Consider the following 14,416-nt stretch of genomic DNA (forward strand, 5'->3'; position numbering starts at 1 on the left):
ATTACTAATTATACCGAGGCACCATTATTATGATACATCAAAGAACAACTCCAAAATTAGTTGTTGTGCACTCTATTGTCCCACTGATACCCCTGAAGATGAATCCCCTACATTTGAATGGAACAGAGCCCTGAAACCTAGTCACAAAACCCAATCTAATAAATAAGAAAAGTAACAATTTAATAAAAATGTTATTATAATCTGAACAACATTTCAACAAAACTAGAGGCTCCAATGCTTTTACTAGATACAGTGGTTATAAGGAATCTGATTTTACACAATTAAATACCAAGACCCAACTAGCTTATTGTTAGCCACGCTTACCCCTGTATGAGTTGCGCCTTTGATGGATATTGCTATCCATGGAATTGTCAACTGGTGTGATGTCCTGGGAGTTTCGAGGGATTGGGGTGTCTGTCATGATTGGGTTGGGGTCTGGAGATTTATCAATGGGCTTCAACTCCAATCTCTCATGATGAATCCAAAGGTCAGGAGGTTTGACATCCTTAGAATTTCCTTTGTATTTATGGGATCCATTCACTGATTTGCAGGCAGCTCGTTTCCTTGCAAAACAAGAAAATAAATGAAACATTCTAGATAAATATTTTGTCACTCAGAGACAGGCAAGTTTATTTGAATTTCTTTCAGATCTACCCAGCTATGTGGCAGCTACTTACCAGGCAAGAAGTGGTGGTTTTTTGTTTGTTTGTTTGAAACAGAGGTACATGCTATGCAGCCAGAATTTGAAATAATCTCTCTTAAACATGGGAGACCAGAATTGCACAAAATACTATATATGTGGTCTCACCAGTGCCTTGTTTTAGTGGTAATCATAGAATCAGAATACTAGGACTGGAAGGGACCTCAAGAGGTCATCAAGTCCAGTCCCCTGCCCCCATGGCAGGACCAAATACTGTCTAGACCATCCCTGATAGACAGTTATCTAACCTACTCTTAAACATCTCCACAGATGGAGATTCCACAACCTCCCTGGGCAATTTATTCCAGTGTTTGACTACCCTGACAGTTAGGAACTTTTTCCTAATGTCCAACCTAAACCTCCCTTGCTGCAGTTTAAGCCCATTGCTTCTTGTTCTATCCCCAGAGGCCAAGATAAACAAGTTTTCTCCCTCTTCATGACACCCTTTTAGATATCTGAAAACTGCTATCATGTCCCCCCCTCAATCTTCTCTTTTCTAAACTAAACAAACCTAATTCCTTCAGCCTTCCCTCATAGGTCATGTTCTCTAGACCTTTAATCATTCTCGTTGCTTTTCTCTGGACCCTCTCCAATTTCTCCACATCTTTCTTGAAATGTGGTGCCCAGAACTGAACACAATACTCCAACTGAGGCCTAACCAGCACAGAGTAGAGCGGAAGAATGACTTCTTGGGTCTTGCTCACAGCACACCTGTTAATGCATCCCAGAATCATGTTTGCTTTCTTTGTAACAGGATCACGCTGACGACTCATATTCAACTTGTGGTCCTTTCTGCCATACTCCTTCCCAGACAGTCGCTTCCCATTCTGTATGTATGAAACTGATTGTTCCTTCCTAAGTGGAGCACTTGGCATTTGTCTTTATTAAACTTCATCCTATTTACCTCAGACCGTTTCTCCAATTTGTCCAGGTCATTTTGAATTATGACCCTATCCTCCAGATTAGCCTCAACCCCTCCCAGGTTGGTATCATTTGCAAACTTAATACGCATACTTTCTATACCAATATCTAAATCGTTGATGAAGATATTGAACGGAGCCCTGCGGAACCCCACTTGTTATGCCATTCCAGCAGGATTGTGAACCATTAAGAACTCGCTGAGTACGGTTATCCAGCCAGTTATGCACCCACCTTGGCTCAGATACCTCCTCTATCAGCTCCTTGAGTATTCTAGGATGCATTTCATCAGGCCCTGGTGACTTGCAGGCATCTAACTTTTCTAGGTGATTTTTAACTTGTTCTTTTTTTTATTTTACCTTCTAAAACTACCCTCTTCCCACTAGCATTCACTATGTTAGGTGTTCCTTCAGACTTCTCGTTGAAAACCGAAACAAAGTCGTCATTGAGCATCTCTGCCATTTCCAAGTGTCCTGTCACTGTTTCTCCCTCCTTACTGACCAGTGAGCCTACCCTCTCCTTGGTCTTCCTCTTGCTTCTAATGTATTTATAAAAAGTCTTCTTGTTTCCCTTTATTCCCGTAGCTAGTTTGAGCTCATTCTGTGCCTTTGCCTTTCTAATCTTGCTCCTGCATTCCTGTGCTGTTTGCCTATATTCATCCTTTGTAATTTGTCCTACTATCCATTTTTTATATGACTCCTTTTTTATTTTTAGATCATGCAAGATCTCGTGGTTAAGCCAAGGCAGTCTTTTGCCATATTTTCTATCTTTCCGACACATCGGAATAGCTTGCTTTTGGGCCCTTAACAATATCCCTTTGAAAAACTGCCAACTCTCCTCAGTTGTTTTTCCCCTCAGTCTCGATTCCCATGGGACCTTACCTATCAGCTCTCTGAGCTTACCAAAATCTGCCTTCCTGAAATCCATTGTCTCTATTTTGCTGTTCTTCCTTCTACCTGAAATCCATTGTCTCTATTTTGCTGTTCTTCCTTCTACCCTCTAATGACACTTCCCTATTGTTACTGGAAATTCTTTGCCTGATCCGACATGCCACACTAGTGGCTCAGAGTCATACTGTGATAGACCAACACACCTAGGACTTTTCTCCTCTTCTGTCATTTCCAGCTAATACATCCTGTGTATGGCAAAAAATCAGGATGTTAGTCCCTAAGTGCATGACATTGCACACGGCCCTCTTAAATCGCATCACATTTCTAATATTCCAGGTTTCAAGGTTGTCCAAAACTTCTCATATGATATTACGATCCTCCTTCATACTGGCAATACCTCCTAACTCTTGTCACCTGCAAATTTGATTAGCACTCTTCCACTTTTTGTGACAAGCTCATTAATGAGAACATTGAATAAGATTAGTCCCACAACCAATCCGAGAGGAATTCCAGCCAGCCAGTTCACCTCTCAGCATGAGCCATTGTAATGAGTTCCTTACCCACCTTTCAATCTCATCTTAATCTCCACCCCCCTCAATAACAATTTTCCATGTGGAACTCTATCAAATGCTGTATCAAGTAAATGAGATTTACTTCTCAAAGAAAGAACTCAGGCTGGTCTGTCGTGATCTATCTTTTGTAAAACCATGTTGTATTTTATTCCAATTATTGTTTACCTCTGTGGCCTTAACTACTCTCTGGAGGGCCAGGATCATTTCTGGTCAGTACCTGGCTCAAGCTGGGGAAGCCAATGATCCAACCAGTGGACCAAATTCAGTGATGAATCCTGATCATGTGCCACCCAAGACGTTGCACATAACTAAAGGGAACAATTTTGCTTTCAAAATTTGTTTGAAGACCTTGCATACAACTGAAGTCAAATCACCAACCCCATATGTTTTCTACATCACTTCCTGCTCCCTGCTTGTTTTGTAAGTACAGCTGTTGTATTTGCAATTCTCCAGTCACAGGGTATGATTACCCGGTTTACTGATTCATTAAAATCCTTGCCATTGGGTCCATAATTTCATGTGTCACTTCCTCTAATGTGAAAGGAGGTTATTCAGGCCCTCTGTTTGGTCCCATTAAACTGTCCGAGTCCACTGAGCTGTCTTCCATGCTTGCTCCCATTTGCCACCCTGTGACGGGTCAGCCCCGTCACTCTCGGGGACAGGCACGGGCCGGGGGCGCCCCGAACAGGAGAGACGCCGACGAGGCCCGGGCGCCGGAGAGGATCAGCGTCCGCCCGTCCCCACGCCGAGCGTGACGCCGCCGGTGCGCCGGGGGAACCCGACGCTTACGGATGACGTGGGGCGAGGCGTCATCAGCCGACGCCGGGCGGGGGGTTTAAAGATAGCCGCCGCACTCCCAGGGAGGAAGGGCGAGCAGAGGGAAGGAGCGGCCAGGGAGGAGTCGGAGGAGAACGGATACTGGCGGCCCTGGGTGCGGCTAAACCCAGGGGGCCGAGGATCCGGAGGGGACGGACTAGGGGGAGGAAGAAGCGGCCCAGGGCGGGGCTGCGGAACCCGTGAGCGGGGGTGTTTAGGGTTCACAGACCCCCCCGTTGTGAGTGAGTACTAGTGTCCTGACTCTAGGGCCCTGGGTCGGGGTCCGGAGCGAGGGCGGGCCCGGACCCCCTTCCCTCCCCCCACCACTTTTTCCCAGCGAGGGGCAGCTGCCCAGGCGGTGGGAAATTCGTGTGGGGACACTGCATGGCGAGAGTAGCAAGCATTACAGAATCTCGGGAGAAGTAGAAAAGGCCCCCGCGGCAAGGGGGGGGGCTTCCCCCCCCCTTCCCCGGCAGGGGCGCCTTACACACCCAATCACTGATCCTCAACTCTTCATTACCCTTATTAAAAATTGAAGCAAAGTACAGGTTGGACCTCCCTAGTCTGGCACTATTGGAATCTGACCAGTCCCAAACAAGGGAGTTTACTGGATCAAGGAAGGTCAATTCTAGCCCCTGGGATGTCGGCCTCCAGACTCTCCCAGGTGGCTAGAAACTGGACTCTCTTCACAGCCCAAACCCGCTGCTGGCCCCAGCCATAAGGCTCCCTGCCCTCAGGCTGCTGGCCCAGCTCCATGCCTGGCCCCCTAGCCGGGCTCTCTGCTGCCTTCCCCCCAACCACCTCTACCTACAATCGGGCTACCAGCCACCAGTCCAGCTCTGCTCCTGACCTCTCTGCCACTGGATACCCAGTCAGTCCTGGCTCCCAACCACTGTGGCTCTCTGGTCCAGCAACATCCATGGTCCTGTCAGACCATGGATGTTGCCACACCAGAATGGTTCAACCTGTATTCATGTAGATGTTGGGCCATAACTATATTATCTTTAATCTCTACCCATCCTCAGTGCTTAAAGCAGTCCCATTTCTTCTCTCCTCATTTTCTTTATATTTAATTAGCTAAAGAACCATTCACTATTGGTTTATTTTCTTTTGCAACATCCAGTTCTGCTTGGCTTTTGGCAGTTCTCACATTTTCCCTATGATGTGAACTGCTAGATGTAGCTTTTCTTAGCGATCCACTTTTTCTTTCAGTCCTTGTGGCCTCTCTCTTAATAATCCTAAAAGAAGCTTGAGATAGTTTGGTCTGCAACCCTTCCCTATAATTCCCCCCCCCCCTTTTCGTGGGATTCAGGCTTCAGAGAGTTTCTATAACTTGGACAAAGTAATCCCAAGATTCCTCCACATTCAGATCTTTCAAGTATTTCTATCCAGTCTACTTCCCTAATTAATTCCCTTCATTTTTAAAGTTTTCCCTTTTTGAAATCACCCTAGCTGTAGATCTATTTTTATTTAACCTTCTATTTAAAGTGAATTCGTGATCACTTGAACTGAGATTGTCCTCTATAATGAGTTCTTCCAGCAGGGCCTTATCACTTACTAGTACTAAAGGTAAAATGGTATCAGTGTTTGTTGAAGGAAGATACTTAATTCTCTCATCAACGAAGCTAACAAATAGCCACGTTAATGGTATAAATCTATATACGAATTAACTGACCAACTCAACCCAAGTAAGACAGATTGATGGTGATAGATCAGGGCAATGGAAATGCACAGATGTCTGAGGGTTGTACCAACACCTCCAGCTGGACAATGTTCTAAGTCATTTCCAGTGACAACTTCACTTGTGAGGTCATGCTGGAGACATCATTGCTCTTTGCAGGTATAGATGCAGCTATTAAGTAAGCAAATACAGTGACAAACTAAACCAGAGTAAAGCACATCTTACTTTTTCTGATGAGAGGTGGTGCGCCGAGTGCAGAAGACTGCAACAATCACCACTATCACAATGGTGATCACTCCAACAGACACTATGATGACTAAAAGCATGTTGCTATCCAGGGGAGACGTGGGGCTTCCATGAGGACTGTTACTGCCTGGAAGAGGGGAGGGGAGAGGAAAGCACTTGTTACACAGAGCCTTTACTTGAGACAAATCTCCTCACTACAGAATGCGAAAAGAAATGAACAATGGTTGGGAGCCTGAATAAAGAATACAGGGTCAGACAAACTAATCTTGGCTCAGCTGGTGCATTTCCCGTTAACTACTCTTTCTTTTCTCTTCTTATTTAAAAAGTTTCACATCACCACCTGCTTGTACAATTATCCTTTTCTCCTGTATAACATGTTGATGATCTCTTTTCAAATGATAGTACATTAAATATTATGTAACGATACCTACATTTGCTGCTAAATCCATTCTGGGGTGGAGAGACACCCGACGACATCATAAAGTGGTTCAATAAGTGAGACACTGGCACAGTTAACCTGTGAACCAACAATGTGCCTTCACATTAAAGTTTATTTGCATGAGCACTTCTGATTAAAAGAAGTCCCTGAATGGACCCTAGACTTCAGAAAAGCAAAATGACTTGCAAGGAACTGAGGGACAGGATCCTCTTGGAGGCTTATACAAGGGGGAAAGGAGTTCAGGAAATATTTTAAAGAAGTCTTATTGAGGGCACAGGAACAAGCCATCCCAATGTACAGGAAGAATGGCAAGTATGGCAGGCGACCAGCTTGGCCAAACAGAGAAATCTCTGATGAGCTTAAACACAAAAGGGAAATTTACAATTAGAAGAAACTTGGACAGATCACTAGGGAGGCATATAAAAAGGTGGTGGTCAGGGAAAGTGTGGGACACTTACTGAATGGGGGAGGTAACCCAGGGACCTATGTGGAAAAAGCTGAAGTACTCAATGCATTTTTTGCCTCGGGCTTCACAGACAAGGTCAGCTCACAGACTGCTGTACTAGGCAGCATGGTACAGGGAAGAGTGGAGCAACCCACAGTGAGGTCATGCTCACTGTGGTAAAAGAAGAGTAAGGAGTATTTGGAAAAGCTGGACATGTATAAGAGTATGTGGGCAAACTAATGCATCTAAAATTGCTGAGAGAGTTGGCCATTGCCTTTGAAAAAACTCATTGTGACTGGGGGAGGTCCCTGAGGATCAGAAAAAGGCAAATATAGTGCCCATCTTTAAAAAAAAAAAGGAAGGAAGAGAATCCGGGGAACTACAGACCAGTGACTGAGTCGCTGTAAAAATCATGGAGTAGGTCCTCAAGGAATCCAGTTTGAAACACTCAGAGGAGGGGAAGTGATCACTTCAGGAACAATCAACATGGTATCGTCAAGGGCAAGTCATGCCTGATCAATCTGATTACCTTCTATGATGAGATAACTGGCTCTGTGGATATGGGGAGAGTGGTGGATGTGATATATCTTGACTTTATAAAAGCTTTTGATACTTTCCCACAGTATTCTTGCCAGCAAGTTAAAGTAATATGGCATAGATGAATGGACCATAAGGTGGACAAAGCTGGTTAGATCATCTGGCTCAATAGGTAGTGATTAATGGCTAAATGTCTAGTTGCTTTGGTATCAAGTGAAGTGCCCCAGGAGTCGGTCCTGTGGCTGGTTTTGTTCAATCTCTTCATTAATGATCTGGATGATGGGATAGATTACACCCTCAGCAAGTTCGTGGATGATACTCAGATGAGGGGAGAAGTTGATAGTCTGGAGGGTAGGGATATGGTCCAGAGTGACGTACACTAGGGATTTTCACACACGAGTCGCAGACCCACCAAGGAAAGCCCCTGACAGGTCTGCGTTGCTTTGTTTACTGTAAAGCTCTGCAGTCACAGAGCCTCACAGTTCTCATTGGCTATGGCTTACCATTTCTATCCAAGGGGCACTGCGGGAAGCAGCTTCCCAGTTGGCACCACTGCCCACAGTGGTTGCATCCCTCTGAGCAGCCCTTTCCTTTCCATGTTCATAGAATCATAGGGTTGGAAGAGACCTCAAGAGGTCATCAAGGAAAACAATCCCTTTCCAGGGATTAGACATAATAGTCTAGAAGTCTTAGCTGGAGTCGCCCAGGTCCTTCGGGGCAGAGGCTGGTGGTGATGTGGGAGGTGCAGGAGTCAGACTGTGTCACGGAAAACAATCCCATTCCAGAGGCTTCCTGTTTTCGTGGCACAATCAAACCCTGACCTTGCTTTAAGCTAGGGTAAAAGGAAGCTGCATACCAAATTTGGTGGCCCTAGCTCTTACTGTTTAGGAGGAGTTCTTGAACAGACTGGCATATAGGGTGTGTGTGTGTAAATTTTTCATCCTGATAGGTCTCTGCTGAAATGCTTTATAAATGGCCTTACCACTCATGGGTGGTTTGAAGTCAGGTCCTATATCCAATGGCCGACTTCCTTTTCCTGGAGATCCTAATGCTGTGAAAAAAAATCACATTAATAATTATCAGTTTATGTGATAGCCTTTTATCATCCCCTGGCTATTCATTTACAAAACCTGCATTACCGCCAGTTTTGAACAAGTTTTGTTTTCTTATGGACATAACAAATATACTCCACCAGAGATGTTCCCAACAAGTCCAGCAAACTCTGAGTACCTCCCAACACAGAACCAGTTCAGAAGGGTAACCACTTAATAGGTGGGCACCATTTTCCTCAGCAAGTTAGGCTTTTTCATTTTTATTACATTTTAAATATCAGTACAAAGAAAGAATGGGTTGCAACCATGAGAGTCAACAGACAGATTAAAAAAAGGGGTTATATTTCTGAACAACAGTGTATAGAACAGCATACCAAGTTCCTTTTCCTGGCCCCAGACTTACAAGCCAGGTTAGGAGACAAACACAGCAGCAACGGGAATGTGTCTTAGACCATGTCAGTCTTGGCTTGTCCATGCCACCTTGCAAGATTATTTTTTTGCCCTCTCCCTGGAAGTGCAACTGCAGTCAAAAAACATCTCTCTCTCTCAGGAATACTGGCTCCAGTTGAAGCAACAGACTGGAGAGACAGCAGAGTTAGTGAGAGACAATGTTCCTTCTAATTTTAGTTCTGCCATGAGGGCAGGGGACTGGACTTGATGACCTCTCGAGGTCCCTTTCAGTCCTAGTGTTCTATGATACTGGTTATCTAAGGTGTTTGTACACCAATGCGAGAAGCCTGAGAAACAAACAGGAAGAATTAGAAGCCCTGGCCCAGTTAAAGAACTATGATTTCATTGGAATAACAGAGACTTGGTGGGATGACTCGCATGACTAGAGCACTGTCATGGAAGGGTATAAACTGTTCAGGAAGAACAGGCTGGGGAGAAAAGGAGGAGTTGCACTGTATGTAAGAGAGCAGTATGATTGCTCAGAGCTCCAGTACTTAGGAGAAAAGATTGTTGAGAGGCTATGGGTTAAATTTAGAGGTGGAAGCAACAGGGGTGGTGATGTAGTTGGTGTTAGCTATAGACCGCTGGATCAGGTGGATGAGATAGACGAAGCTTTCTTTGGACAACTGAGAGAAGTTTCTGGATCACAGGCCCTGGTTCTCATGGGTGACTTTAATCACCCTGACATCCTTTGGGAGACCAATACAGCAGTACACAGACAATCCAGGAAGTGTTTGGAGAATGTTGGGGATAACGTCTTGGTAGAAGTGCTGAACGAACTGACCAGGGGCTATGCACAGCTTGACCTGCTGATCACAAACAGGGAGGAACTAGTAGGGGAAGTAGAGGTGGGTGACAACCTGGGAAGTAGTGATCATGAGATGGTAGATTTCAGGATCCTGATCAAAGGAAGAAAGTAGAGTAGCAAAATACACCCCCTGGACTTCAGAAGAGCACACTCTGACTCCCTCGGAGAACTGATGGGCAGGATCCCCTGGGTTGCTTACATGAAGGGGAAAGGAATCCAGGAGAGCTGGCAGTATTTTAAAGAAGCCTTATTAAAGGCACAGGAAGAAACCATCATGATGCACAGCAAGAAAAGCAAATATGGTAGGCGACCAGATTGGCTTGCTGGGGACATCCGTGATGAGCTTAAACACAAAAAGGAAGCTTACAAGAAGTGGAAACTTGGACGGATGACTAGGGAGGAGTATAAATAGATTGCTTGAGAATGCAGGGGAGTTATCAGGAAGGCAAAAGCGCAATTGAAATTGCAGCTGGCAAGGGATGTCAAGGGTAACAAGAAAGGTTTCTACAGGCATGTTAGCAATAAGAGAGTGATCAGAGAGGGTGTGGGGCCCTTACTGAATGAGGGAGGGAAAAGCTGAAGTACTCAATGCTTTCTTTGCCTCTGTCTTCACGGACAAGATCAGCTCTCAGACAAATGCACTACGCAACGCAGTATGGGAAGGAGGTGGACAGCCCTTGGTGGGGAAAGAACAAGTTAGGAACTATTTAGAAAAGCTAAACAAACACACATCCATGGGCCCGGATTTAATGTATCCGAGGGTACTGAGGGAGTTGGCAAATGTCATTGCGGAGCCTTTGACCATTATCTTTAAAAACTCGTAGAGATCAGGAAAGATCCCAGATGATTGGAAAAAGGCAAATGTAGTGCCCATCTTTAAAAAAGGGAAGAGGGACAATCTAGGGAACTACAGCCTTACCTCTGTCCCCAGAAAAATCATGGAGGGGATCCTCAAGGAATCCATTTTAAAACATTTGGAAAAGGGGAAAGTGATCAGGAATAGTCAGCATGGATTCACGAAGGACAAGTCGTGCCTGACCAATCTGATAAGCTTCTATGATGAGGTAACTGGTTCTGTGGATATGGGAAAGTCAGTGGATGTGGTATATCTTGACTTTAGCAAAGCTTTCGATACTATCTCCCACAACATTCTTGCCAGCAAGTTAAGGGAGTATGGTTTGGATATATGAACTGTAATATGTACAGAAAGCTGGCTAGACTGTCAGGCCCAACAGGTAGTTATGAATGGCTTGATGTCAGGTTGGTGATCGGTTTCTAGCACAGTGCCCCAAGGATCAGTTCTTGGACCAGTTTTGTTCAACATATTTATTAATGATCTGGATGAGGGGATGGATTGCATCCTCAGCAAGATTACAGATGACACTAAACTAGGGGGAGAGGTAGATACAGTGGAGGGCAGGGACAGGGTCCAGGGTGACCTGGACAGATTAGAGCAGGGGTGTCCAAACTTTTTTCAAAGAGGGCCAGATTTGAAGAAGTGAACATGCGTGAGGGCCGTCCCCCCACTCTCAGCCCCAAAGCGGAGGGCCCGCAGGGTCGGAGGCGGGTGGAGAGCGCAGGGCACGCCGGCCTCACGGCGGCCCGGGGGCAGGGCGAACCCGCAGCCGAACGGGGGAGCGGGGCTGCGGACGTGCCCTACAGGGCAGGCTCTAGGACTGCGGAGGCCATGGGCGGCAGTGGCGGCGCGGCTGGAAGCGGCGCGCTGGGCGCGCCAGTTCAAAAGAGCGCCGGGGAGCCAGGAGAGGCGGAGGAAGCGGGGGCCGTATTAAATTGGAACACGGGCCGCAATTGGCCCGCGGGCCGGACTTTGGACATGCCTGGATTAGAGGATCGGGCCAAAAGAAATCTGATGAGGTTCAACAAGGACAAGTGCAGAGTCCTGCACTTGGGGCAGAAGAATCCCAAGCATTGTTACAGGCTAGGGAATGAATGGCTAAGTAGCAGTTCAGCAGAAAAGGACCAGGGGATTGCAGTGGATGAGAAGCTGGATAAGAGTCAACAGTGTGCCCTTGTAGCCAAGGTGCTTTAGGAGGAGCATTGCCAGCAGATCCAGAGAAGTGATTATTCTCCTTTATTCTGCTCTGGTGAGGCCACATCTGGAATAGTGTGTCCAGTTCTGGGCCCCCCACTATAGAAAGGATGTGGACGCATTGAAGAGGGTCCAGCAGAGGGCGACTACAATGATGAGGGGGCTGGAGCGCATGACCTATGAGGAGAGACTGAGAGATTTGGGTTTATTTAGTCTGCAGAAGAGAAGAGTGAGGGGAGGTTTTGATAGCAGCCTTCAACTTCCTGAAGGGAGGTTCCAAAAAGACTGGAGAGAGACTGTTCACAACAGTGACAGATGACAGAATGAGGAGCAATGGTCTCAAGTTACAGTGGGGGAGGTCTAGGTTGCATATTAGGAAAAACTATTTCCCTAGGAGGATGGTGAAGCACTGGGCTGGGTTCCCTGCGGGGGGGAGTGGGGGGAATCTCCATCCCTGGAGGTGTTTAAGTCTCGGCTTGACAAAGCCCTGGCTGGGTTGATTTAGTTGCGGTTGGCCCTGCCTTGGGCAGGGGGCTGGACTTGACCTCCTGAGGTCTCTTGCAGCCCTAGGATTCTGTGATTCACTAGAATCTCTCCTGACTGACTGCACAAGTGCACAGCTTACAGGGAACACTTGTGAGAGATCTCACTAGGAAGAGCACATCAAGAATTGTTTCTACTTGGCTAGGTAAGTTGCTCTAGTACAGTGGTTTTCAAACTATGGGTCGCAGGTATCAGGCACTCAGTCTCATTGCTACACGATGATCAGTTTGGGGTGTTAAGGCAGCTTCCTGCCTGTCCTGGCACTGGAGTGCACTGCCCCCCCCCCCCCCCCGAAGCAGCCAGAAGCAGGCCCAGCTCCTAAGTGGGGGCAGAGGGCAGAAGAGCACACAGGGCTCTATGCTCTGCCCCTTCCTTGAGCACTTGCCTGCAATCCCATTGGCTAGAACCTGCTGCTGGCTGCTTCTGGGAGGCAGCATAGTCTGCAGTGCTAGGACAGGCAGGAAGCTGCCTTGGCACCCTTTTCTGCACTTCTGACTGGGAGCCACTCAAGGTAAGCCCATCCTGCCCCAGCCCCGTCCCCCTTTCCTCCCAAAGCTGAAGCTCTCATCCTCATACCCCACGCCAGGGCCCATATTTTAGTCAAATTAGGTTGGGTTGCAGGCATCAACAAGTTTCTTCAACTGGGTCATGAGAAAAAAAATGTTTGACAACCACTGCTCTAGTAGACAATTCTCTACTACTGAACAAGAGCTAGCAAGACTTGTTCTGAAAAGGCCTCTTCATCCAAGTTCAACTATAGAATCGTAGAACACTAGAACTAGAAGGGACCTCAAGAGGCCATAGAGACAAGTCTCCTGCCCTCATGGCAGGACTAAGCATGGAGTAACCATGCAGTCAGGCAAAAGAAACAGAGGTTTGGGTGGAGAAAACAGCAGTTTTCTTGCAAGATCAGGGCCCGGTGAGGCAGAAGAGGCAGCAGATGCAACTCTGACAGGTCCAGCAGTGTCCCTCTCATGGGATGCTGTGGCACAGGGGACCTGGGAGGAGGGTGGAAGTAAAAGAATTCAAGTCCCTTGGTGGGCACATAGTACTTCTCCTCTGCCTCATTCAAGTGGGAGGGAGAGAAGATGGGGTATACCACAGGGAGTGGACAAGACCCATAACAGTTTCATTGTTGGGTAGGGACTTCTTTGACTGGGCTGCCAAGGCCAAAGCGTCCATGAGGCAATGTGAAGCCTTTTTAAGAACCATTACCCTTTAGCTTCAGGTTCCAAGCCAAACTTCTTATCAGCTCAGAGGGCTCTCAAGTCAGTTTGTGGCACCAAACCACTTGGTCCTGAGAGAAGCTTCCTCCTCCTTCTCTTCAGGAAATGCTGGGCCAGCCAGGGGTCTTCCTCTTCGTCTTGTACCCCAACTACGTCCACCACTTCTGTCCTGTGCATTGGTACCAGAGTCGGGTTGCTGCCAGATGGTGAGTTGGAGGAGCCCCCCTCAGACACCGCTATGATCCTGCTGGCACTGTGGTGATGGCCTGGCACTGGACTCAGTGGCATCTGAGCAGGGATGAGTCGACGGTGCCAGTCAGACTGGGAGTGGAGGAGTGGCCTGACACGGGCTGTACTCCACTGCTCTCACTTTGTCTTCCTTCAGTACTAACCCCCTCTGGGATTGTTGCTGCTTATGCTTCTTTCTTGGAGAATGGTGCTGGAGATTCTCATGGCAGAGTGCAATGGGTGTAGCTTGGATGCTGGTTAAGGGCCGCTTCCATTAGCATAGCCTCCCAATTTCCTCCGTCATATGAGGCTTGAAATCCAGGTAGATTTAACAGCACCGTCTACGTGCGCCTTTCCCTGACACTTCACACAACTCGTGTACGGGTTGCTCACTGATGCAGGCCTGCTGTAGAAAGCACAGGGTTTGAAGCCTGGAGACTGGGGCATGCCCGGTACCAGAGGCCAAAGCTAAGAGAGGGAGTCTAACTATGTACATCAATATTATCTAACTATGTGCACTACTACACGAAACAAAGATTAATATCACTAATCCAGAGAATAGCGGGGGAAATCCACAAGAAGAATGCTTTGCCAGAACAGGAGGAACTGTTCTAGCAGCTCTCATTAGTGGTAAGAAGGAAATGAGAGGGTGCTGGGCTGGCTGGGCCCCTTATACCAGCACGTAAGCACATAGAACCAGAAAGCACTGGAGTCGACTTGCTGGATAACACTGAGGGTAAAACCTCTGGCAGTGCTGCATGCGATGTGTACGTACCTAACGTGGAATGGGCATGAACAAACCCTCAAAGAAGAAT

The 14,416-nt window shown here is 47.0% G+C and overlaps 1 protein-coding gene and 1 long non-coding RNA gene across 9 annotated transcripts in view; one reads left to right on the top strand and one right to left on the bottom strand.

Annotated features, from left to right (window-relative positions):
- Positions 1–14,416, top strand: part of LOC142818353 (uncharacterized) — a 39,269-nt gene that overhangs the window by 19,771 nt on the left and 5,082 nt on the right. The gene's annotated exons all lie outside the window — the stretch shown is intronic.
- The window catches only part of NEO1 (neogenin 1), a 304,535-nt gene that overhangs the window by 12,695 nt on the left and 277,424 nt on the right, over positions 1–14,416 (bottom strand). For all 6 annotated transcript variants that reach the window (XM_075897565.2, XM_075897563.2, XM_075897560.2 and 3 more), the window contains 3 exons: positions 8,227–8,295; positions 5,803–5,950; positions 325–563 (listed from right to left, as the gene is read on the bottom strand). In XM_075897565.2, coding sequence (XP_075753680.1) covers positions 325–563; positions 5,803–5,950; positions 8,227–8,295 — 456 coding nt within the window. The remainder of the gene's footprint in view (positions 1–324; positions 564–5,802; positions 5,951–8,226; positions 8,296–14,416) is intronic.

The sequence above is a fragment of the Pelodiscus sinensis genome, chromosome 14 (assembly GCF_052426305.1).
Source record: "Pelodiscus sinensis isolate ZL-2025 chromosome 14, ASM5242630v1, whole genome shotgun sequence".
NCBI classification, from domain to species: Eukaryota; Metazoa; Chordata; order Testudines; family Trionychidae; genus Pelodiscus; species Pelodiscus sinensis.